Source organism: Halichoeres trimaculatus, unplaced genomic scaffold (genome assembly GCF_033239565.1).
Source record: "Halichoeres trimaculatus isolate MK-OKI-2021-1 unplaced genomic scaffold, fHalTri1.1 fHalTri1_scaffold_12, whole genome shotgun sequence".
In the NCBI taxonomy this organism is placed as follows: domain Eukaryota; kingdom Metazoa; phylum Chordata; class Actinopteri; order Labriformes; family Labridae; genus Halichoeres; species Halichoeres trimaculatus.
This window is the reverse complement of record NW_027437190.1, coordinates 27,966,798-27,992,622: the sequence shown is the minus strand read 5'-3', so window position 1 is coordinate 27,992,622 and position 25,825 is coordinate 27,966,798. Positions and strand designations below refer to the sequence as shown.

General features: G+C 38.5%; 2 protein-coding genes across 2 annotated transcripts in view; both read left to right on the top strand.

The window, feature by feature from the left end:
* The window catches only part of LOC141801223 (hemicentin-1-like), a 30,528-nt gene extending 12,195 nt beyond the window's left edge, over positions 1-18,333 (top strand). Inside the window, exons 10-25 of the mRNA XM_074684198.1 lie at positions 2,631-2,644; positions 2,981-3,394; positions 3,635-3,940; positions 4,523-4,774; positions 4,866-5,192; positions 5,302-5,404; positions 6,969-7,017; positions 7,313-7,609; positions 11,694-11,817; positions 13,319-13,648; positions 13,791-14,081; positions 15,163-15,420; positions 16,915-17,202; positions 17,290-17,401; positions 17,612-17,678; positions 18,004-18,333. Of these exons, the coding sequence (XP_074540299.1) occupies positions 2,631-2,644; positions 2,981-3,394; positions 3,635-3,940; positions 4,523-4,774; positions 4,866-5,192; positions 5,302-5,404; positions 6,969-7,017; positions 7,313-7,609; positions 11,694-11,817; positions 13,319-13,648; positions 13,791-14,081; positions 15,163-15,420; positions 16,915-17,202; positions 17,290-17,401; positions 17,612-17,678; positions 18,004-18,333 (3,562 nt within the window). The remainder of the gene's footprint in view (positions 1-2,630; positions 2,645-2,980; positions 3,395-3,634; positions 3,941-4,522; positions 4,775-4,865; positions 5,193-5,301; positions 5,405-6,968; positions 7,018-7,312; positions 7,610-11,693; positions 11,818-13,318; positions 13,649-13,790; positions 14,082-15,162; positions 15,421-16,914; positions 17,203-17,289; positions 17,402-17,611; positions 17,679-18,003) is intronic.
* A 2,751-nt stretch (positions 18,334-21,084) lies between these two features.
* irgq2 (immunity-related GTPase family, q2) lies at positions 21,085-22,661 on the top strand. The gene is made up of 2 exons (XM_074682633.1): positions 21,085-21,189; positions 21,520-22,661. The coding sequence occupies exons 1-2, from the start codon at positions 21,126-21,128 to the stop codon at positions 22,659-22,661; spliced, it is 1,206 nt and encodes a 401-aa protein (XP_074538734.1). The 5' UTR covers positions 21,085-21,125.
* Positions 22,662-25,825: the final 3,164 nt, after the last annotated feature.

The following is a 25,825-nucleotide window of genomic DNA, read 5'->3' as shown; positions in this document are numbered from 1 at the left end:
CTAGGATGATTTGTTTTTCTACCATTTCAACCTTTGTGGTGCCAATTTGATTTTGATATTTCTGGTTTTTACGGTTTTTAGTTCACTTTTTGAACACTAGACCATGAGAAAAAGTTGAATTATGATGATGATGATGATGATGTCTACAGACTATATCAGGAGCCAAAAAGCAGAATTTACATACATGTCTGTTTTTACCTCAACATGAAGAGCAGATTTTGGTGGTGTTTTATATCTGACTTTCTGAAAGCTGTTTGAATGACTGTGCAATTAAGTTTCAGAAAATAACTCTGTAAATAAAGCATTATCATTTTGTCAAGTGTTTAAAAAAAGTTGTGATTTTGTAGCATGTTTGCTGGTTTTCAATGTGTCTCCATGTGAAAAATGTTAACCTTGTGTTTTTATGGAACAACAGAAACTTGGCTTTTATACCTACATGAGTGTTGTTTAATTTGCTAGCTTTAATGGCTGAGATGGAAATAGTTTGTGTAGAAATTTTAGGATCTATAACGTAAAATAAATAAACAAGCAACTTAAAGTTCACCCTAATGTGGAATTTAACAAACAAGAGGAAGATATTCAACTTTTTAACTTCAAATTAAGGTTAAGTGACAGTTTCCTCAATTCAATTCAATTCAAATTTGTGAAGGCCACACTGTTGTGGCTGCCTGTTGCGGCAGCTCTCTCTTCCTTGTCCATTTCTAGTCATTTTTTTTGTCTCTTTTTCTTCATCTTTGCATTTTGAATGGGTCAGGTATGGCTCATTTGTTGGTCATGGACACCAAACTGGTTTTGTCTTCAGTGATATTTTTACTATTTTTGCTCCTGCGTTTGTCTGGAGATCCTACATGTAGCCATGGTTGCATGGTTTACATGTGAACTCAGCTGTTAGCAGCCTGTAGCATGTCAGTGCTAACTGGTGCAAGGCCTGATTTTTTCCCACAAGGTGAGGAGAAGGAGGTGAGGACAACGTGCTGGTTCTGAGGTGTGAATTAAGAAGTGATGACATCGACCTGCTCTTCCATCCATCGTTATTGGGAACGAAAGATCTATCTAAAAAAAATGGGCAAGCTCACAGACATAGCTAATGGAGCTAACGCTGGACATGAACGCCACATTGGAAGAACTTCACCTACTGTGAGCAGACAGGATACAGGAAACAGAGACTGAACAGACTGCTGAAGAAGCTCAGTCCTGGACCCTGTGGAGGTGGAGGCTGGCTCCCCTTGGGGATGAATAAAATATTTTCTCTTCTCTTCTCTTCTCTTCTCTTCTCTTCTCTTCTCTTCTCTTCTCTTCTCTTCTCTTCTCTTCTCTTCTCTTCTCTTCTCTTCTCTTCTCTTTAGTTCATCAACATGGTTCAGTCATAGAACACGTAAACCTGATGAGGACAAACAGGGCTGTTTGCCAGTTTGTTTTTTTACTGACCAGCTCTGATGCCAAGGTGAAGCACAGGAGCATGTATCCCTGACTATGCTTATGACTCCTGCTACAGTTTGAGGTCAACCTTTGGACTTGATTGCGATAAAATTTGGTTCAGACATCTATGTCCATCTGAGGAAGTGGACAATAAAGAAGTGACACCATGTATGCTGGCTGATAAAGATAACATGTGATTTGTTCATTTCTCTAAACTCATACAAACTAGCGCCTCAAGAACCTGTGAACAGGACGATATTACAGATAAAGTCAGGGAAGGTTTAAATTAATGCTCACCCAAAACTTTGCCGACACATGGCTTGGATATTTCAGCCAGTAAATTATTAAACCATGATCAAATTCCAAACACAGAGGCTCTGTGTTTTTTAAGAGGCTGTATTCAAATCAAATGACTAGAGTGAACACGAGCACTAGCAGATTAATCTACATGTGCAAGACCACAGATTAAATATTATCCAGTTATTTAAATCATGCACACTCAGGCTCATCCATGTATGCACATAAATGTTCACAGATTCACACTAGAAGGATGCTTTGAAGGTAAAAAGTTGATTTCTCAAGCTGATATGACTATTTTAAGATATGAACAGAACTTCCTCTTTCTCAAAGTTTCTACCTCATGAGTGTTATCAAAAATGTAACTCAAGACTTAATTCATTTTATGTTTTCAAGAGACACATTACATACTTTAAAATAATTATATGATTTTAGTTGATTCAAGTTTTCTTATTTGCATTAAAATGAGAGTCAGCAGCGTGAAGATACTTCCTGGAAACTTGTTCAAGCGTGACGAGGGAAGGAGAACAAGAAGAGGATGAAGAGGAGGAAGAATCATTTCAACGCAGAGACTGAGCAGAGATCACTGAGAGCAGGAGAGAGCAGAGGACAAGAGACAGAGAGGTAAAACTTTCAGAACTTGTCATTAATAATAATGTTAAAAAGCGAATTTCTTTCTTGTTAAGTAATAAGTTGAAATCATGTGAGAGGTTTTTTTGTAAAATGTTTTTGGGTAAAAAAATAATGGACTCACAGCCCTGAAGACGTGGAAGATGTTAACTCAGAGACTTTAATGTTTTAAAATGTTTTTGTCCCTGAAGGTTAATCTTTCTCTGTGGACGTAGAGATCCAGTCAAATAAAAAAGGATGTTAGTCCTCATCTTGGTGAACCTGCTTTTTCCTGTGTGTGGCAGCGAGGCAAATTCAGGTATGTGTGTTCATGAAAATCTAAAGCCCAAATCCAAACTAGAGAGCAATATGTCATGATGAATGTGCCTATGTGTCCATTCCTTTACCTGACAAGTAATATTGTTTTCATTATTCACAGCATCAATGGATTTTTTTTAGAAAAATATGTGATTTGTAGTTATCTAAAGATCATTTAGTTGATCTGTAGTTTGCTGAGTGCTGCTGACAACAGCTGTTTAAAACAATGTGAGATTGATTTAGACTCAGTCTAAAGAAACAGAAACAGTCTTATGATGATTATTATAAAAAATATGATTTTATCAAACTGTATTTTTCTCTCTGTTTTCAAAAACAGGTTCATCAGCTGTGAAGAAAACCTGCCAGGATCGTAACTACTGTATCTCTCTAAGGGAAGGAGTAATAACAGCAGAAGCTGGACTCTGCGTTGAGATACCGTGTTCTTTCACCACTAATTCTGACTTTACAACCACAAATATCGTCTGGTTCAAATGTGGAACACCAGACTCAGATTGTCAAGATAAAGACATTATTTACAACTCTTATGATCACAGTGAAGAAGTTGAGTCTGGGTTTAAAGGCAGAGTGTCTCTGTTGGAGCCTAATATGACTCAGAGGAACTGCAGCATCATCATCAACGACCTCAGAAAGTCAGACTCTGGATATTATCAGCTCAGAGTTGAGGGGACAACAGGTTCTAAGAGCAATAGATTTTTATTCACCATAAAAAGATCAAATGTCTCGGTTAAAGGTATGAAAAGCCACAACATATCCACCATACACAGATAACATGCTTTGTACTAAGACTGTTGTTCTTTATTTTTAATTTGAGTCTTCTTGAAGCTGAAGTCATAACAAATATTTTAAGACCTCTGTGGGCAAAAAGTGATGTTATAGCTTATCGCTCTCTGGAAATCTTTAAAATCATATTTTTTCATACAGTAAATGTAAGCTGTAAGTTTCTCCCCTCCATGGATCTCTGTCCCATCAGATCTGACCCAGAAGCCCACAGTGATGGTTCCTCCTCTGACAGAGGGACAGCAGACCACACTGAGATGCACTGCTCCTGGTCTCTGCTCTGGATCTGCTCCTGAGATCACCTGGATGTGGAGAGGAGGAGGAGGAGGAGGAGGAGCTGGAAACATTCAAACACAGAATCTGTCTGCTTTTGCACACAAACACAGTTCAACTTTGACCTTTACTCCCTCAGCAGAGCATCATGGGACTAATGTCACCTGTCAGGTCAGCTTTAATAACAGCATCTCTACAGAGAAAACAGAGACTCTGAATGTGAACTGTAAGTAAAACACACTTAATTTGATATGTCTATTTTTTCTAAAGGTTTCGTAATCACAGCTTAGCTGAGAAATCCTGAAAGTTGTCAGTGAATCTCTCAAGTTTTGTGACTTAAACAATAACCTTTTGAACTGTATTTAGGGAGCTCTGAAATATTTTACTTGCTTCAGTTTGAACATATTTTTTAGTGTTTTGTGTGCTGTCTTTTTAAATTGATGCATTTGACAGAGAAACCTAGTTGGACACTTTTTATGGGTCTGAAAATCCATGGAAGCATCTCAGTGTTTGAGATACTGAAACTTTCTGTGCTTGATGAATTTAAACGATTTTACACTTTGTAATAGTATATTTTTACAGTTTTTAGGAACTGACAATAAGTCTAATCAAATTTTTTCAGGCAATATTGAGCATGTTTGTTAAAGTTTTGTTTTAACCAGCTTTGCTTCTTACCTACCAATGACTTTTTAGTTCAGTCTCACATTTTTAAAAGCTGTCTTTTGGCTTCTAGGTTGTTTTTAGTGTCAGACTTGAATCTTATATTTGGTGTGTTTTTTTCTTTTATATATTCATTTTTGTCTCAAAGACCTAAAGGATCCTGTCATCAGAGGAGAGAAAACTGTCCAACTGGGTGATGCTCTGAATCTGACCTGCAGTGTTGACAGTTTCCCTCCATCTGTCGTCACATGGACAAAACTCAACTCTGACAAAACCCTGATAAAAGACACCAAGACAGCTAAACTCATCATCCCTGACGTGACAGCTGAAGATGTGGGAAAGTACGTCTGCTCGGCTTCACACCAGATCATTAATCGGACAGCTGAAGTCACTGTGACAGGTAAGAAGTGTCATCTGGAAAAAGATTGAATGATCATATCAGCCCACTAAATTTTCACTGTAATGTGGAGTTAATTCTTGTTTATTTGCAGTAAAACCAAGCATTTCAAACGGCTCTGTATGTGAGGTTCAGTCAGAGGTCCTGACCTGTGTGTGCATCAGTCAGGGGTTTCCTTTACCCACCATCGAATGGCCGCAGCTGGAGAATCAAACTAATTACTCCTTAACTACAAGTGTGTCAATAAACACAGTCAACTTTGTTATTGCATCAGTCAAAGATCAAAATTACACCTCTGTTGGGTGTGTCAGCAGTAATGAGGTTGGAGAAGTAAAAGCGGAGCTCGAGGTCATCATAAAAAATGTGACAAAAAGTGAATCAGAGAAGGAGGATAGTTGTGTCAGCAGCCATTCTAGCCTGAGTAAGTAGATACTTGATATTTTTATTTCTCCTGTCTTTTCCCACGTGTATTCACAGTTATTGAAACTCTAAACAGTTTTTAAATGTGTTTTTTTTTTTTTTACTGACAGATCTCATCCAAAAGTTGTTGCAGCAGCCTGAGGTCATCATTGCCTTTCTGATTGGTCTCCTCCTTTCAGCTGTTATCTGCTGTTCAGTCCAAAAATGTCACAGGTAAACATTGAAGCTGGTTTTCTTACAGTCATTGTCCACTTTGATACCATGCATTGCTTTTTTGTGTTTTTCCTCCCCTCTTTTCTTTCTTTGTGTATGTTTATTTTCTTTCTTTCTTTCTTTCTTTCTTTCTTTCTTTCTTTCTTTCTTTCTTTCTGATTTCCTTTCTTTCTTTTCTCTCATCTATATTTCTTTAACATATATTTTAAAGGTCCCATATTCTGCTCCTTTTCTGCAGTTTAATATGGATCATTGATGTCTTCATGAAATGGTAGTAACATGTTTTGGTCCAAAAAGCCAATAAATCAAGCACAGCAGCATTGTTTCCAGGCTCTCATAGCCCCTCTGTTCAGAACGCTCTGATTTAGTGGGCGTGACCTTCATATGTAAATGAGCCACCCCTGATACTGCCCTGCTCTTCCACATCATTGAGGCCCAGTTTACATGACGCCAAAAACGGTCGATTCTGCAAACATTTCATTGCGTTTTGGCCTTCGGTTTAGACGAGACCACGTTGCGTTTTAAGTGAAAACGCAAACTTTTGAAAACGCCCCCCAGAGTGGAAAGATCTGAATCCGCTCCTCCATCCAGCTTCGTGTAAACACAGAGCGGAGCGTTTCAGGGTGAAACGCTGACATCACCGCATGCGCACTCGCAGTTTCAGGTGAAGGCTGCTCGCTCAGCCACTTTTCCAGTTAAGCCATTCCGGTCCAGTAGATGGCGGTAATGCACGTTATGGTTGGATTGCCGACTGTCTCACACAAAAAAATGGCAGAAAAAGAAAGAGCAGAAGTAGTGACTTGTCCTCCTGAGTCGTATGAACGCGGATCGTTTTCACGCCGTCCTCATGTAAACGCGGGTGGCTTTTGAAAACGCAAAGGAAGAATCGTTGCGGGAGTCTCCGTGTAAATGGGGCCTGAGAGCGGCGCCACGAGCTCCGAATGCACAATGTTAAGAAAACAGGGAAGCTCTTTTAGTGTAACATAACAGGTTAAAACAACAGGCTAACTGCAGCTACATTTAGCATCCTGAAGCTAACACAGAGACAGGGGGGACACTGAAGAAAAGCTCTTCCATCTGCTCCACAGCACACAGCATTTAAAATACTCACATTTCCAGGGTTCGAGGTTTGTTGGCATATAGTTGGTAACGCGCCTGGATTCAGGACCAGTCTATTCGCTAGCCCTCTGTTGTACTGTCCAAAGTTGGAAAAGCAATCAGCTGTGAAGTGACTAGTACACACATGCACAGTTTTACTGAGTGTAGCTGGCACATTTCCTGATAAATGAACTCTAGCTACTTAGTCTTGTCTTCTTCCGAGATGGTAACTGCTTCGGTGGACCAATCAGGTCAGACCTTCATTCACAAGCTCTACTAAGTACAGGTTTTGTCATTAAATATCACATTTTGTGGACTTGGAGGAAAACCAAAGACCCACAGATTTCTCTAAAAGACTTAATAAAGTGATTTTTGCATAATATGGGACCTTTAATAACATCTAGTCATTTGACTGCATTTTTTTATTGGTACTGTTTTTTTGATGCTGTTTGATTTTCTTTTCTAGGAAAAAACAGAAGAGCTCCCAAAATGTGTCTGCTGAGAACCTGGAGATGGTGACTATAAAAGCTCTTTTACTTTATTTATAACTATGCTTGCTGTTTATTTTGTTAAGTGTGCTTTAGATAGATACACAGTTTTCCTGTGTTTTATAACATGAATTATATCATGATATAATAAAGCCGAGAAAATGTGAGCATAAGTTGTTTTAAAAGATTGAAACAAAAGAGAGAAGACAAAAATCTCATGTCTGTAGCGTCCATAAGGATTTTTCAGTTTCTGGCTATTTTTGCATTACCATCAGAGAAACTCCTAGTGCATGACTTTAAACTATTGTTTTGTGTCTGGCAGATGGATGTTGATCCAGCATTCGTCAGTGGAGGGAAACATGGACAAAACAGAACCGAGGGAAGAGCTGACGCTGATGCAGAACAGGGAGAAGTAGAATACTCTGACATTAACTTTGATTTGCTAAAGAGAGGTCGTCCTATCGGGGCCGAGAGAGGTCAGGAGGCCTCAGAGTATGCTGAAATCAAGAAAGATAAGGCAGAGAAGGTACAAGACAATGATGGAGAGGATGGTGAGGTGACGGAGGGGAATGAAGAGGTAGAGAGAAAAGATGATGTGGCTGAGAAAGAGGAGGAGGAGGTGGAGGCTTTGTATTCTAATGTGAAGGACTTAATGAAGCCAAAGATACTTAATGAAGTTTGAGGAGTGTGTAGTTTCTTCGAACATTTGAAAAGACCTAGATGTGAGTGTAGAATTTGTTAGATAGATATGGGGATTTTTGCTAACAAAAAAATATGTAAACTTTCCACGAAGGAAACAAAAATCCAAAAATAGAGGGAGGATCCGTTGTGTTGTCTGCATGGAGTTTGTTGTGAAAAAAGTAAGAGTTTTAGTCATCAATAAGCCATTCTCCCATTCTCTCATAAAGCTGCAGCTATAAATAACAATAGATAAGGCCTTATATATTTTGTATTTTAATTTTTTAATGCTATTAATTTTATATCATCAAACTTTGATGTGCACAAAAAAATTATTTCTAATATATCATGTAGAATGTACTGCTTGTTTTTTATTATTACATATTATTATTATTGCTTTGGATGACACATTTTTTATCCAAGCCATTAAAAAGCAGCAGAATTTTTATTTAAGGATTTTTTAAGCAGATTTTGTGACTGTTGATGTTTGTAATTTCTCTTTTGAAAACTGTTTGAATAAATGTGTAAGAAAGGTTCAGAAAATATCTGTAAATTATGCATTGTAATTCAATTAATTATAAATAAAGGCTTTTTTTCTGATATGTCCAAAATGTATTTTGTTATTTAATGTGTTTTATGGTTTTGAATGAGTCATGTATTTGGGGAAAAGAAACCTAATTTGTGTTTTATACCTTCATGTTTGCGTACCACCAATACATTTTATATGATTTAATTACACATAATTACATCCTATGTGACTACCATTAAAGTTTCAGGATGAAAAAAAAGTTCATTGGTTTGAAAGTAATTTATCCAACATATCACAGTGTGAACAGGCTGAGAACTTCACCTCCATGTCTCCTATAGTCTCTAATAGTTACCGGTGTGCCCCAGGGCTCTGTCTTGGGGCCACTGTAGTTACATTTCATTATCAGTATTGGTTGTACTGTCCAGTTTGACTTGTGCAGTTTAAATCTAGAGGTCTGTATCCATCCTTATTTGGACCTCATCTTGGCATAAATCATTCTTTATTAAATCAGTAAGGTTTTGCTGCTAGTTTAAGAAAGGATATTTAATCTACAGTTATAGCTTGTATGCAGCGTGTCAGGCATAGAGGAGGGAGGATTAGGGACAGAAGACTTTGCCTGACCATGTGGGAAAAACATGGAGGAAGTGAGGGGACAACAGGGCTGTGTGTATGAGTATGTTTAAGTGTGTTGGATGTGTTGGACTCCTGTTGTGTGTATTCACAAGTTGTGCCTTTCTTGCCTCTTCAACATTGCATTAAACATAAGGTCTCAGACACAAACTTTTTAAAGGTCCCATATTCTGCTCCTTTTCTGCAGTTTAATCTGGATCATTGATGTCTTCATGAAATGGTAGTAACAAGTTTTGGTCCAAAAAGCCAATAAATCAAGCACAGCAGCATTATTTCCAGGCTCTCATAGCCCCTTTGTTCAGAACGCTCTGATTTAGTGGGCGTGGCCTTCATATGTAAATGAGCCACCGCTGATACTGTCCTGCTCTTCAGCGTCACAGAGAGCAGTGCCACAAGCTCAGAGTGCACAATGTTTAGAAAACAGCGAAGCTCGTTTACCGTAACATTACAGGCTAAAACAACAGGCCAACCGCAGCTAAAGTTAGCATCCTGAAGCTAACAACTCTGACATCTGCTCCACAGCACACAGCATTTAAAATACTCACATTTCCAGGTCCCAGGTTTGTTGGTGGATGGTTGGTAATGCGCCTGGATTCAGGACCAGTCTATTCGCTAGCCCTCTGTTGTACTGTCCAAAGTTGGAAAAGCAGTCGGCCGTGAAGTGACTAGCACACACATGCACAGTTTTACTGAGGGTAGCTGGAACATTTCCTTGATAAATGAACTCTAGCCACTTAGTCTTGTCTTTTTCTGAGATGGGAAGCTTGTTCATGGAGAGATTTCTCTCCAGCAGTGGGGAGGGGAGTGGGCAGGGAGGAAGTCTGGGGGGTATCTGCTATGGTGGACCAATCAGGTAAGACTGGCTCCTGATTGGTCAAAAAAGGGAATTGCTGATGTCAGCAAATCTCCAAAATCCAAACAGTTTGTTTTAGGTCAGGATTTTAAATTCACAATGACTACTAAGTACAGGTTTTTTCATTAAGTATCACATTTTGTGGGCTGGGAGGAAAGCCAAAGACCCACAAATTTCACTTAAAGACTTAATAAAGTGATTTTTATATAATATGGGACCTTTAAGGGCAGGGGCAAAAAGAAAAAAGGGGTACGTTCAACTTGTTCTAGCCACCCAAGAGGGCAGTTGTATTTTGCCAACTAGGAGGGCACTTTAGCACATGTTTTGTTTCTGCATTTGGGGATCAAAATGTTCAGTAAGCTGAAAAGCAGCGATAGCAGGCCCCCGCTGCTGAATTTCAGTAAGAGGCCTCAGTGTCTTACTCCGGGAGACACGCTGCTTGAGATGTCTATAAAGAAATAAAACAAGTTTTTTGTGTCAAGAAACACCCAAAACTAATTTTAAAAGGGCTATGTCAGTGTTTGTGGTTTTTCCATAATAGTTCACTTCCTTCCTTAGAAAACAGCATGACCCCCAGCACCATGAGTGAGTAAACAGTTTTTTGTGCTGCAGCTGAAAAGCTGAAACTTGCAGGTTTTTCACAGGACAAAACTGCACAGTTAATACTTGAAATACAGAAGTGGTCTTGGAGGTTTAGACTAAAATGGTGAAACAGGATGAATGCAAATACCCCGGGACTAACAGCTCTGCAGAAAGTTTACCCTCCCCTTAAACATCACTATGTTTATGCACTGCTGCACAGTAAGAAAAATAAAGGAAGCAACATTACACCACAAAATATTCACACTTTAAACTAACAGAGCCATGTCGAATCAAGTGTCAAACTTCCTCTTTTTCAAATGTGTTGCATTCATCAGTCATTTAACACAGGAAGTTAAAAATATTAACAAATTCTGCTCAACTTTTGAGTTTAAGAGGTGAAACCTTTAAAAGAATAAGACAACTTAGTCATGTTGAAATATCCATACAAAACACTTTTCAAAGAAAAACAGCATCATGTGTGTAAGTTGTTTTTGATCAAAGAAGGAAAAGGGGGAAGAAACGTGACGAAAGGAGGAGTCGATTTAGAGAAGAGTCATGCTTCATCAAGAGAAGAAAAGAGAGCAGAGGAAGAACACTAACAGGTATCACACATCATTTACCTTTTAAAGACATATGTTTGAGCTATAAGCTGAAATGTTGGGTAGATCATACTCCGTGAAGTAATAAAAACATTTTAATTTGTTAAAAAAAGACTTCCTTAAAAGAAAAAATGGAGAAATGTTGTTTGAGGGGGGAGAATTCAATGTGTTTGTCTCGGTCAGAAAAAAAGCTCTGTAATATTTCAGCTGGTTTAATGTATTTTAACTCTGTTAAATTCTTCATCTCTAGATATCAGAGGAGGGTGACAATCTGCAAAGGGAGGGAAGCAGTAGCCAAATTTAAATCAAGCAACTGCAGAATAACCAAATGTGTAACATCCTGTTGTAAGACTTGTGAACCAACTCAGTTTCCACTTGTGTTACTGTACTTGAACTGTAAAAAGCTGACTCCATCCTTTCTCAGGAGCTTGAATAGAAAATATTATTATTTTTTGTTGTGCTGAGGCATGGAAACTGCTACTGTCCTTTAAAACCAGCTCAAAGTGGTCTACAGCAGTTTTCCATCTTGGTTCAAACAACCAATACTTATTATTGACGTTATCTCTCGAAGCATTCTTCAACCACTCTGAATGTTATCTTAATTTAAAGATCTCTTTATTCTATGAAACATGAATTCTTGAAACCCTTCACATATTGCCAGCACAGTTCCTGTGTGATCCTCACAGACTTGAACTGGGGCCTCTGGGGACATTATAGGCAAATGTCTTGCTTGATGAAAATGAAACAGTACTAACGTCTGTGCTGTCAACTCTGAGGTGTTTTTTCTTTGTCCAGTTCAGTGAAACAAACTTCCTGTTTTTCTGTTTAACAGTTTTCAAGCGTTAGAGAAATTAGGAGAAAGGAGACTATGGGATCCACTCTCAATCATCGAAACAGGATGTTTTTTCTCCTCTGGCTGCTCTGGCTGACCGTTAGAAGAAGCAATGCTGTTAAAGGTACAGTACGCATATCTTAATTCAGTTTTTAATGCTTATTTTTTTTCATTTTTCAAGCTGTTAGAATTTAATTTACCTCCATTTTCACAAATCACACAGCTTATTTCCTCTTGTTCCTGCCACTCTAAAACTGGCACCACTTAAAATGTCCAGTCCGTCTTTTTGCCTTTGATTATTGCTGTTTTCGAATCTGCCTACTACACTAGTAGAGCTGAGTATTTTGGCTGAAATTTAGTACGTAGTGGGCAGTATGCCAAAAAACCCCGGTTGTCCTGCTGATGCAGGAAAATTTCTCAGTATACAACAAACTAGTCTACCTGGCATACTGTTTCCCATATTTCATGGCACTAATGCTGTTTGTCTATGTGGGTGGCAGGTTTCGGTGAATTACCACCATCTACAGGAATTAGTTGGCATTAGAACTACAATACAACAACACTAACGTGAGACGGTCCATAAGATAGAAGTGAAGTGATTCAAAACAAACACAAGTTAATTTTGTTACTTCTAGCAATAAAAGAGGCGTTTACTTCTACAAACTCGTTAAAGCCCATATAAATCACAAATTCACGTTTTAAACTATATGTAGATTATATAGAAGTGTTTTCTTCTATCAGAAGTAAAAAAATAAAAATCCCTTCCAGATTTTCAGTAAATGATATAAAGCAAGTATGATTATTCTGCTTTGATATGATTAACAAAATAACTAAAATGCCAAGATCTACCCAAAGTTTTTGTAGTACATTTATAATAAAGGTGAAAAAAAAATCCATCATCTGTAGCTCCATTTTTCTGAATCTGAAAACCAGGGTAGCATGCATGTAGTATGTAGTATGACTGTTCTTTGGGTCTGTTTCATAGTATACTACTCTGGTTTTCAAGTTTTTAGAAAAAATTGTCTTTTTGTACTCGATATGGGCCACATTCAACTGATCAGTCCAAAAAATCTCTTGTCTCTACTTGTTTAAAGACAAAAATGAGGTCTGAGTTGCTTGTAACAAGTTGAAAAAAATCTGCCAATGGAACAAGAAAAATTTGCCTGAAACTAGAATAATGTCCTAATACAAGTAACTTTTCTCTTCTTCCATTGGCAGAGTTTTTTTTAAACTTGTTACAAGCAATTCAGACCTAATTTCTGTCTTAAAATAACTTGAAACAAGATATTTTTCTGGACTGGTCAACAACAACAACAAAAAAAATTCAGTTTCTTGCAGCATACCACATTCACATGTAGTACATAGTAGACGGTTTGGAAAACATCCCCTGTTTTTAACATCAGCCTAGATTGAAACTAAGTGATTGTTGCCATGCATTGACTGTTGTTCTTATCACAGAGGAACAAAACAGCATGACTCACTCAAACCGTATCAGACTCATGCGTCAGGAAACAGTTGACAAACATAGCTTCTTTGTCAATATAAGACATCCTGAAGTATTAGCAGTGTTAATATATATTCCCTGATTTCTTTACCTTGTTTTAATTTTTATTTTGTATCATCAGGAAAAACCCAGGAGCTATTAGCAGAGGCTGGACTCTGTGTGGTGATCCCCTGTTCCTTCACCCCTGATCGTGACTTCACTTTGGAAAGCATAGTTTGGTACAAATGTGGAAAGAATTGTACTGATTCGAACATCATTCTGAACAACAGCGACATGATTCAGTTGGGGTTCAAAGGTCGAGTTTCATTCCTGGAGCCTGATCTGAGTAAGGGGAACTGTGGCTTCATCATCAATGACCTTAAAAAGTCAGACTCTGGACTATATCAGCTCAGAGTCATGAATGGATCATCAGAGGGGTTTATATTTCACAGAGCCAACATCACAGTTACAGGTATGACTTATGAAGTGCACACCAGCCACCTGAGATCAAACCATGCTTTAACTCTAACTTTCCTGTACACTCAGTCTGTTTCACTAAGTCATTGTCATCCTGGTTTAACTTTTACTGCACTTTGCCTCTTACTTACCTGTAGATCTGACCCAGAAGCCCACAGTGATGGTTCCTCCTCTGATGGAGGGACAGACGACCACACTGAGCTGCACTGCTCCAGGTCTCTGCTCTGGATCTGAGCCCAAAATCACCTGGACGTGGAAACAATCTGGAAAAAAACCCACACCCTTTAAAGGAAACATCACAAGTGGGAGGAAAATATCAAATTTGACCTTTGACCTTTCGGCTGCACACCATGGCATGGAAGTGACCTGTGAGGTTAGCTTTACAAATGAGACGACAACGGCAGAAACTGTCATTCTGAATGTTACCTGTGAGTAAGACAAAAGTTTTATTTTAATTTTTAACCTGATATTAACTTTTCTTCTAGAAACACACCAACCAAACAGGTTCTGAGTCCAGTAAGAGTATCACTGATCAAAAAAGAAGAAAGACAAAGGAAAGACAGCTCGCACTTTGTGTAGCTCCTTTGTTTCAGACAGTTTGATCTGAAAATGGAAGTATCACCTTGGTGAGGGACTTTCAACATATTTTTATAGACTGATCAGTTCCTCTTCTGTGGTCTGAGGAATTTTAATCCAACCGAAAACAGATCACGAATTTTTACCACGTCTACGTTTCCTGAAATACTGTCATTGTTGTGTTACATTTAGAAAAATTAAATTTATTCAGACTAGCATACAGCTATCTGTTGTGTCTATCAGGCTGACTTAACTAAGAGAGAAAGAAATTAAAACTGCAGAACATCCTTGTGAAGATATTGAGATGTCTCTGAAAACCTTTTGCGTTTATCTTTACTACACAGCCTCAAATTTGAGCCTCGTGTCTAAAACACAGTAGATGATGTCATGTTTGATTGTGAAACACGGGTGGAAGGAAACGCATGGACTGAAAAGATGAGCACAAACAGAAAAGTCAGACAAAAACTTACGCTTTTAAGGAAAAAAAAATTGAATCTAACGCAGAGGATCTACAGGAAAATAACAAAAAGCACTGGATGTTTGACAAAAAGACAGACAGCAGAAAGTGGGATCACAAAGCACAGGTGAAACTAACCAAAGAGAAGGAAAAATAAGAAAAGAAACTAACACAAAACATGACACACAAAGAATATCAAGTTGAAAAATAAAACAGGAAAAATGACGGTGACAATACACACAAATTTGATTAAAAATGAGGAAGACGGACAGGAAGTAAAGACAGACTCGATAACATAAAGGTCAAATCTACAAAATAAAACAGGAAATTGTGACATAACTTACGCCAGAGTAACTCATCATAGATTAACATGTTATCACATAAAAACACTGCCCGGTAAATGAGGTTTGTAGTGAGACTGAATACCTGAATACTGTGGGACTTTGCTCATACTTTCTCCAAACTTTGTCTCCAAGATGTCGGGAAACCTAAAATCACAGGACAAACAGATGTGACGGTGGGTGATCCTCTGAACCTGAACTGCAGTGTGAACAGTTTCCCCCCGTCTGTTGTCACATGGAGTAAACCTGGCTCTGACAAAAACCTGACAAGTAACACTGGATCAGCCACACTTTCCATCTCTGAGGTGACATCAAACCATTCAGGACTGTACAGCTGTACTGCAAAACATCTGAACAGCACCCTTAAGAAGAGAGTGAAAGTAACAGTGGGATGTAAGTACAAAGTACATTTTTTTTGGTCAGAGAATTTTGAAATTCTGTTTACTCATAAAAAAGAACTAACAACTTAAAATATTTGGGTTAATTTTAAATTTGCTAAGCTTGTACTATCCAAATCGTTGATCTACACAACATCTTATTTTTATGACATCCTCTTTCTTCTTCTCCATGTTTATATTCTGACCAGTGAAAAAAAAATGAAAGAAAACAAACAAACAAACAAACAAAAAAACCCCACAAGACATGAATTATATTTGGGTATTTTTGTTAATTCACTAATTCAAGCACATTTATGCACATTTGTCTTAGAAACACAAGTCTGTTCTGTTCATTGTTACACACTGCACCTTAGTAGCACTACTAATTTACATCCTCAGCCGCTCTCATCAAAGAGAATTAATTACCTGCCTGCAATTAGTTTTATCTGGAGGTATGGCTCTGGTATGGGAGTAAGCCGGATGCCAAAAGCCGCAGCTTTTGAACAATAGCGTGACGCTGTAGCAGCCTACCCCGCTAATAAATCCAACAAAGAAGAAAAGCACAGCACAGTAAACAAAGAGCATAGATGGAAGACATGCAGCATTTCGTCCTCTCTGTGATTGGCATGTGGCTCTTTGTTACAAAGTGCAATCAAGCTTTGTTTCAGAGAAGTCTGTGTGCTGCCAGGAGAAATGCAAGTGATGATTCTTTTGACCAATCAACGGTCTGCAGGGTTGTTGCTCCACCTTCCAAAAGCGGATCGGTTCAGTCTGGCACCCATACGGAAGGGTCCAAAAGAAGTAGGCCGGCTCATCTTGGGTTTTGGGGATCTGTCCCGGGATAAGTCAGTGGAAACGCCACAAAATGCGCGCCGTACCGAGACTAACCGAACCGGTCTGCTTGGTGGAAGCGCGGTTGAAAGTCCCCGTAGGTGTGAGTGGTTGTGTGAATGGTTGTGTGTCTCTGTGTAAGCCCTGCTGTAGGCTGCTGACCCGTATCAGTGAACCCTGTCTTGTGGCTAGGGATGGGTACTGAATTAGGTACTTTTAAGTGCCGGGTATGGATTCCTGAAAAACCAAAAGATACTATGTTTGGTACCTAAACATATCTTTGTGACTGTGAGGGAGTGGAACAGTAGGCGATTTTCCATGCCGGACATGAACACAGCATTGCAAGGTCATATTAATAAGAATAAATATGTGAAATAAAAAAACAAAAAAACAAAAAACATTTTATTATTAAACACATTGATATTTTTTTACCACATAAACACAAAAAAGTAACAAAAATTGGAAATGTTGAGTACCGCCACCAGCAAGAGTAGGCTGGTTTACTTGAACGCCTAAGTTGAATGGATTTGTGGATGTACCAGCAGCTGGTTGGTTGCGCTTCACTTTTATTCAGTAGATGTGAATAAATCTAAAATGGACAGTAGTTTGAGACTCTTCATCCAACATGCAATGCTCTCCTACCAACTCCCTTATCAGTATCATTATTCTCTTTTTGCAGTGTTTTCAAAGATCCTCAACAGCTCTGGGTGCAAAAGTCACTCTGAGTTTCTCACCTGTACGTGTTTCAGCAAAGGGTTTCCCTTACCAACCATCGAATGGCCCCTGTTGGAGAACCAAACGGGATACTCCATCATCATCACTGTGTCGAACCACACAGTCAACAGCACCTTCGTCCTGCCTGTAGAAAGACACAGTTACACTTCTGTTGAGTGTGTCAGCAGCAATAAAAATGGAAATGTAACTGAGAAACTTGTCATTAAGCCAGCTGAGCAAGAAGTAGAGGAAGGTAAAAACTCACCTTTTGATTTTTCTTTTCTGAATAAGCTTTGATTCAAACAGTGATCATAGACTGATGTTTTCTTTTTTATTTCAGGTGAAAACATGAAATTGTTTAGATTTATTACACGACTGGAAATGATCGTTGCATTTTTGGTTGGTGCTCTCCTGTCAGCAATTATTTGCTGTTCAGTGAGAAAATGCCACAGGTACAGTCTGAATCCTTATTTATGTTTTTCTATTGTCATGTTTGATAACTTTAAAGGCTCTCCTTAAATATATTTGTATCTCATAAATATGAGGCATGATGAAAACAATATCTAAAATGTTTATCCTGCATATATGGGGAGTTCAAATGTGCTAAAAAGGTAGTTACAGCCCATAAAATGTTGCTTTTGCTTCATGAAAACACTCATCAGGAACAAACAGAGGAGTGTGGATCTAGCAGAGACCCTGGAGATGGTGACAAGTCAAGAGGATCCTTTAGTAAGTTTCTTTCTTTCTTTCTTTCTTTCTTTCTTTCTTTCTTTCTTTCTTTCTTTCTTTCTTTCTTTCTTTCTTTCTTTCTTTCTTTCTTTTTATATCAGACTAAAAACACTTGTTTTTACAGTCTATGGTAAGAGCCCTGACATGTAGCATTAGGAACTTTTCTGACATCTAGTGGTAGAAATGAAAATTACATCTAGATGAACAGTTCCTATAGCAGCTTGAATTGAGTGGATTTTGTGATTATTTATGGAGGTTAATGCCAGTTACTGATGTTGTATAAGTAGATATCTGACCTTTATCACTTCTATGTTGAATCCTACAGATAGCTGATGGTCATGCTGTGGAGAACGGTCAGGCTTTTGACCCCGAGGCAACCGCAGGAACAAGCGATGTGGCAGCAGATAAAGCAGATGGGGACTATTCCAACCTTGATTTCTCCAGGATCAAAGGAAAGACCCCTGCAAAGACAGAAACCACTGAGACAGAGTACGCTGAAATTAAAAAAGAAAAGTTAAGACAAGATGCAGAGGGGAAAGAGGAGGAGGAGGTGATGGGAAAGGATGAGGAGAAAGGGGAGTGTGAAGGGGGTGAGGGTGTGTATTCCACCGTGGATGACCTTATGGAGAAGAGTGAAAGCAACATAGAAGCATAAATTTTCCATTATTTACTGCAGTTGTTTATTATGAAATGATGAATTCTTGCTATTTGTATATTTCTGTTTCCAGTTCCTAAATCACCCATCTCTTTGAGTCTGACAATTTCAGGTGATCATGATTCAGATAAAGGTAACAGAGGTTACCTGTTGAGGTCAAGCTCAATGTTTGAATCTACACTCCTCAAAATTCCTAATTTCAGTTAGTGAAAACAGGTATTTTGAATATAATAAGAATAATTGACATGGTTGTGTAAAAACACTGAGCACTGTGTGGGCGGGGCTAAATGTTGAACTCAGCCAATAGCATGCTGATATTGAGCTCCGCCCTAATTGCAAGCTAGAGTGAGGGGTACTTAGTAAAAGGTAGTATAAAAGATCCTAAAACTAACAATCAGTTAGCTTAGCACAATGACCAGGCTTGCTTGTTCCTGGGTTAAGACCAAACTTATCCACAGCACAACTCAGAATTCAAAACTCTCCAATAAAACAATTCAACAATAAAAGTAAAGTATGATAAAACCATCACAGTACGGTGCATCTTTGACAGATTAACTGTCACAAAATGTGATCAACCAGACTTTCTACATTTTTTATGATCAGCCACTGAAGCCATTCCTAGATCCTGAATCCAGACTGTTTTCTTTCTTCTTGCAATGAACTCATGTTCAGTAAATTGGTGGCAAACAATGTGAATTCACAACGCTGTTTCCTGTTGTGTGACAGGAAAGCGTTCAGGGGGATGTTTGCCCAAAATAGCAGCTGTAACACCAACCACATTTGCATAGTGGCTTCTTCTTCTGTAAAGAGATGAAAGGGAGAAAGACTGCAGCTTGAGTTCTGAGGTCCCCCCTGACAGTACGCAACCCCACCCCCTCAACTCTCGATACTGCTTGGTTCCTCTTTATTGAAATGATTTCTTTTCATCATTTGTATGAAACTGTAAAGTCATATTCAAGTTCATTTTTAAAGAAAAGAAAATGAAACTGTTTTAAGGTGTTAGTTTTTTTTTCTTCAGATTTTGTGTTGTAAGATTAATAAATAAGTATTCACACCTGAATTAGAAATGGGCACTGAGTTAGGTACTTTTAAAGGTACTGACTGAACTCCATCTGTAGTACTGAGTACTGACTCATGTGAAATCAAACGGTACCATGATGAGGTACCTAAACACATCCTTCTGACTGTGAGAGTGTGGCAGATTAGCATTGCAAGGTTATGCATTGAGGAATGAATATGTTCAAGTGAAAAACTTTGAGATTTTATAATTAAACAACTTGATATTTTTTACCACATAAACACACATGAAAGTGATAAAAATTGTTACTATTGAGTACAGATGTCAGGTGCAGGGCATTGGTACCATATCGTTTGAAATGAAACCTAAATTAAATCAGTTAGGTTTTTCATCATCATCATCATCATCATCATCATCATCATCATCATCATCATCATCATCATCATCATCATCATTATTTATTTCATTCGATTCCTCTAAAAACACAGTCAAGGAAACTCTCATTTGCAATGGTAGCAAGCTATGGATAACAATGTAGCACAGGGAAATAAAATCAGGCATTTACAATGAACTGGAAAAGAAGGGGAGGTATTAAGAAGACAAACAAACCAACAAACAAAAGAAGACAAAAAAACACACAACTCATAAATTAATTGGTGTAAAGACAAGAATTAGCAACATGATAGATAAAAGCAATCAATCAAATCATTAACAAAGGTAAAAAAAAATATCTTAACTCAGAAATGCCTCAGTGGTATTAGTCTAGTCATTTTAAAGCTTTTGCAAATTCCAAAATTTTTAAAAGCCAAAAAAAAAAAAAGAATAGATTTTCCTAACTGTGCAAATATTTGGAAGGTGAGCCATGAGTGAGGGTGAGTGATTGTGGTGGCTATCAACATGAACAGGGAGCAGAGAGTAAAGAAAGTACTGGTTTGTAAACAGACATAAACAACTGTGCTGATCTGTTCTTATTGCTGAGGCGAGTAGTTGACTTTTTATATATACTGTATATATAAAAGACAATGGATTATCTTGCCCTGTAAGGGTTTTAGTTAAATTCACTGATAAATTTTAAGGTGGCACCAGGGAGTATGGTGAACTTACAAAGCATGAGGGTTTGACAGACTGTTTCTAAGGTGGTAAAAATGGTGCAGGAGGCCAACCAAAACATGTGTCTGAGGAGTTGTGGGAGCAATAGGTAATGTATGTAATACTCAAATCTGATTGGTCAAAACCCTGAAATAACAGTGGTTAATTCTCACTTAAAAGTGATGACATGAGCGCTTCAAACCAAATCAATGTGCAGAAGTTCTTTGCCTTTGTTAGCATTGTAAGTCATAAGGATGAACATGGACGTTTTTTTTTTTTTTGTTTGTTTTTAAATATATCATTTTAATAGATACAGAGTACAAAGCTTAAGAAAAGAAGAGGAGTGGATGAATACAGCACATAAGCTGATTGAGATCACTCTTCTTTATTCATCCTTTATTTTGCTTTCTGCTGACGATCAGTCATGAAGTTAATGTAAGTTGTGTGGAAAATAAAAAACGAATAAATAAATTTGTCTTGATAAAATAATGTGAGTGTTTGTTTGTTTGTTTGTTGTTCCTGCAAACATGTGTCAGTCTCCGTCCGGCTTCTGCGTGAACCAGCTCTTCACACTGCATGCATGTGCTGAAAGTGAACGTGGATTAAGGCTAAGCTAACAGGATTACCGTGTTCCACTGGAGGAGCAGACACTTTAAATAGATCACGCTGACTCTGTCGCTGCTTCATGACTACAAGAGAGTCATTGCTTACAACTCAGGGGAAAATATTTCAACCACCCACATCCACAGGTGAGTTTTTGCTGTTCAGTTTTTTTTAGCTTAAAAGTAGCAAATATTTGATTTAAGCTTTAAAAAAGAAACAAAGATGATCCATGAATGTGCAGAGGAAGCATTTTTCTTGTGCAAGGAAGGACATTTTCAGTTCCAGTTTCTTTTTTGAGATTTTTTTTCTATTTATAATCAATTTGTTTCATTTCTTCTTCATGATTTGTCATCTCTTACAAGTTTCAACCACTAAAAAGTATGATATGGTCAAGTTTTGATGCTTGACTTGATAATATTTGTGTTTGTATGATACTTCTGGTTTGGTCTGTATCTCAGACTCTCATCTCTTCACAGGGATGGCTGATGTTCTCAAAAGCCTCAACCTCCTGGAGACCCTCAAAGAGTCCATAGACAACAATAAGTTATCAGATGTCAAGGATGCAGTGGAAGATCTCCTGATCAGCAGGATCAACTTAGCCGTGCTGGGGGACCGTGAAGACAGAAAGACCACCTTAATAAACTCCCTCAGTGGCCTTGGGCCTGAGGATGAAGGAGCAGCTCCGTCTCCGTCTCCTGTTGCCCCAGAAGAGTTGGCAAGCTACCCTAATCCCAAACATCCGGATTTCCGGCTGTGGGATCTTCCAGCGGTCCCTTCAGCGACCCCCTTTGAACCGGAAGGATACTTGGAAAGAGTCAAGTTCTTCCGCTACAACGCCGTCCTCATGACGTTCACACAAACGCCTCATCCTAACACTGTGAAAGTGTTTCTCGAGGCCCGGTCTTCACAGAGACAAATTGTGTATTTTATTCTCTTAGCCACAGATACAGACACAGAAAAAGGCCTGGAGGAGAAGAGGAAAGCCAGTATGGAGACGCTGAAATCAGAGGGTGTGGCTCACCTGAAGGTCTACCTGGTGAGACCCTCCACTCTAGAGAAGTTTGACTTTCCTGATCTGCTGGAGGACATGGGGAGAGACCTTCCAGAAATCAGAGCCAACGCCCTCCTCTTGGCTCTTCCTACGCTCACACCCACCCTGGTCACCCAGAAAAAAGATGCATTTAAAGCTCTTGTATGGGCTGCTGCATCACTATCCGGTGGCGTGTCCGCCATTCCTGTTCCCTTTGTGGCCTCTATGGTGGACTCGAGTGTCGCCATGCGGATTCTGACCAAAGCCCAGCTCTCTCTGTGCCTGGACAATGAATCTGTTGAGCGTCTGGCCCGGCAGCGAGGTATCGAGCCCACGCGGCTGAAGGGGCTGCGGACTTGTGAGCTGTCAGTGGAGGTCACGAAGGGTGAGGTGAAGAAGCGTCTGGCAGCGGCAGAAAAGGAACTGGCGACAGTTTCATCAAAGTTAGTGGAGATGGCGATGCCTCGGCACGCCCGCTCTGTCAGCCGCTCTTTCGCGGCGATGCTCCAAGCTTTAAATGGCGCCATCGATGAAATGGCTGCTGATGCTGAGAAGGTAGTCGCTGTTGCTCTTGGGGAGGGGAAGTGAACTGTGTCTTGTTGTTTCCTGTTTATGAGAGGTTTGCTATTTTGCTGAATAAAAACAATTTCTACGCCACTTTAGAAATGTTGTGACGCTTTTTTTTTACTCCCAACGAGTTTGAGAAACACAAAAACTCATAGCATTCACTCTGAATAAGAACAGGAAGTGCGAGCTTCTGTGTGCCAGTTTAAAGACTTTTCAGACCCTGCTTCTTCTTACTATCAGTAATAACATCAATAGAGGAAGTGAGAGAGCGTTCAACCACATGCCTACAGTCGCAGGCGAGTTGAAGTCATAGTTTTGATATCAGTAAACGTATTCAAGATCAAATTTTAGGGCTTGCATGATTGGACATGCAAATTTCACAAAAAGTGAGAAGAGCAGGCTTCATTTTTGATTTCGTATTCTGAGAACAGGACGGATGGTGTCGGCTGCAAAGTGCTTTAAGTGAATCTTCTGAGGTATGTTTTTTTTAATTTTTGTATCTTTCAGTCTGAATATTTCATCTACTATAAAACAGGAATAGAAAGTTCTGTGTGCAATAACTCTTTTTATCAGTGTGGTTTTGAACAGACAAGTTGGATTTCTAACAAAGTCTTTTACAGTTGAAAACAAATTTTTTTGTCCAGTATTTATTTGAAAAACTTATTGACACATTTAAAACAAAAAAACATTTGACAGGGACCATGAAAAACAAGAACACTGTCAGGCCAGATTTAGCCAGTTTTCATCTGTGGTCCCTGATCAGGAAGATGTAAAACGAACATGCAATACAAAAGATAAAACAGGTGTTCTGGCTTTTAAACAATATTTACTCAACAACAGCCCATGAAACATTTAAAATCATATTTCATTTTCTTCAGTTTGATGCAGTGGATGCAGAGGATTAAATCAGTGATCACATGTTTATTTTTCCTTGAGCCATAATTCCAGTTTACTTTTAAAACATTGAGGCTTGTGCAGTCTCTAATGCAGTTTTTCTTTTTCAGTTTAGCTGAGCAGTGTCTTCTTAATGATGCCCTGGTCTCTCTTTGATTTTTTCCTATATATATATGTCTGTTTAACACAACTCTGGTTCTGGGTTTCGTAGAGGATGTTCATCCTTCCTACTGTAAGATGCTAAATGCTGCAAATGCTCTCCTCATGGTGGATTAAAACAAGATTAAAACCCTTATCTTGTCTTGATGTGGGATCTTTGTTGATAATACAACAATAGCATGTCCAGCCCTGCTAATGTTTTTGGAAAGGGTCTTGTAGTGATTTTTTATATGTAACACCACATTATGCAATAACGTAATATGTAATGATGCAATAAATTTTCACCTTATTATGTAATAATAGAAGAGAATTGATCAGAACTTTGTCATTTTAACAAGTACAACGAAATTGAAGTCACAGCAGTAATTAAGAAAACAAAAGTAAGAAAGTGTAAAAAGGTCCATAAGAAAATAGATGATGATGACTTGTCCATCATTCTCCAGTTCAGCCAGCCTCCACCTCCACAGGGTCCAGGACTGAGCTTCTTCAGCAGTCTGTTCAGTCTCTGTCTCCTGGATCCTGTCTGCTCACAGCAGGTGAAGCTCTTCCAACATGGTGTTGGTGTCTGATGTTAGCTCCTTTAGCCATGTCTTTGAATAGCATGATGCTACTCTGCCTTCTGGTATTCCCTTTGTTGCTGTTTTAGCACAGCTAGCTCATCCATCTTATTGGAGATAGATCTTACGTTCCCAATAACGATGGATGGAAGGACAGGTCCATGTAGTCACTTCTTAGCTCACACCTAAGAACCAGCACGTCGTCCAAACCTCCGTCTCCTCACCTTATGGGAAGACACCAGGCCTTGCACCACTTAGCACTGACATGATACAGACTGTTAAAAACTGAGTTCACATGTAAACAATGCAGCCATGGTTACAGATAGGATCTCCAGACAAACACAGGAGCAAAAGTATTAAAAATATCACTGAAGCCATAAAAAGTTTGGTGTCCATGACCAACAAATGAGCCGTACAAAGTAATGATCCACTCCAAATACGAAGACTACGTAAAAAGAGACGTAAAAAAATCACAAGAAACAGACAAAGAAGAGAGAGCTGCTGCAAAAGGCAGCCATAGCCAACAGGGCGGCGCCTAGCAACCCCATGCCTAATGCCGCATTTTGCAGTAAAATTCTTGGACGCAATATGCAATAAATTTTGTCGCATTATGCTATGAGTTCTTACATATTGCATCACTTATTACAAAATGTGGGTTCCTGCATGCAACAAGAAATAATTACATAATGTGGTTTAGTGTATGAAATATTGCGCTCAAGAATTTTACTAAAAAATACAGCGGGTTATTATCCCCATATCCACACGTAGCCAGGCATTTTCAAAAACAAGTCTTATCTTTTATCTCTTTTTTTTTAATCTTACCTTAGTTTTACTGTTTTATTTCTTGTTTATTATTTTATCATCACTTTTATTATCAGTTCATTGCTTCACTATTTTATTAACTCTCTTAACATTGTCCTTTTAATACCTGCTGTCCTGTTCTTTGCTCCCAACCCCTTTTTGTCTTTTATCTACTTTATTTTATTTTTGTTTTATTTTTCCCATAGATTGATAATTTAATCTTTTATCTTGGTCCTTAGGCTCTCATTCTTATTTTATATTGCATGGTTCTTGTATTGCCTGGGTTCATACGGGTCGAAGCTTGTGTTTCATGTGTGATGCTTGTGTTTGTTTGTATGTTCCTGCTGTTAAAGCACTTTGTAAACTTCTGTTTTTAAAAGTGCTATATTATCATATTATTATTATTATCATTATCATTATTATTATTAAGTGCTCCCTGATGCAGAGTTGTACAGCCTTTTCATCTTCTTCACTGGTTGTTAAACCGATCTCTCCATTTAACTGGTTCCCAGGGCTGTGGCCATACTTGACCTACGCACTCATATCCTCTGCTCCTCTCTAAATAATAAAACTCTTGGTGCTATTCAGGGACAGACATCACTTCTCCCATTCTTCCCCCTAGTGTGTTGACCCCCATTACTCAACTTCCTTCAGCTCCTCCCTAAGAATGCAACTTTCTGCTTAATATATCTAAATTATATTTTATTATTTTTAATTATTATTCACTATAGATCGCTTTCATGAATCTACATCATTCTATATCTACTTTTTTGG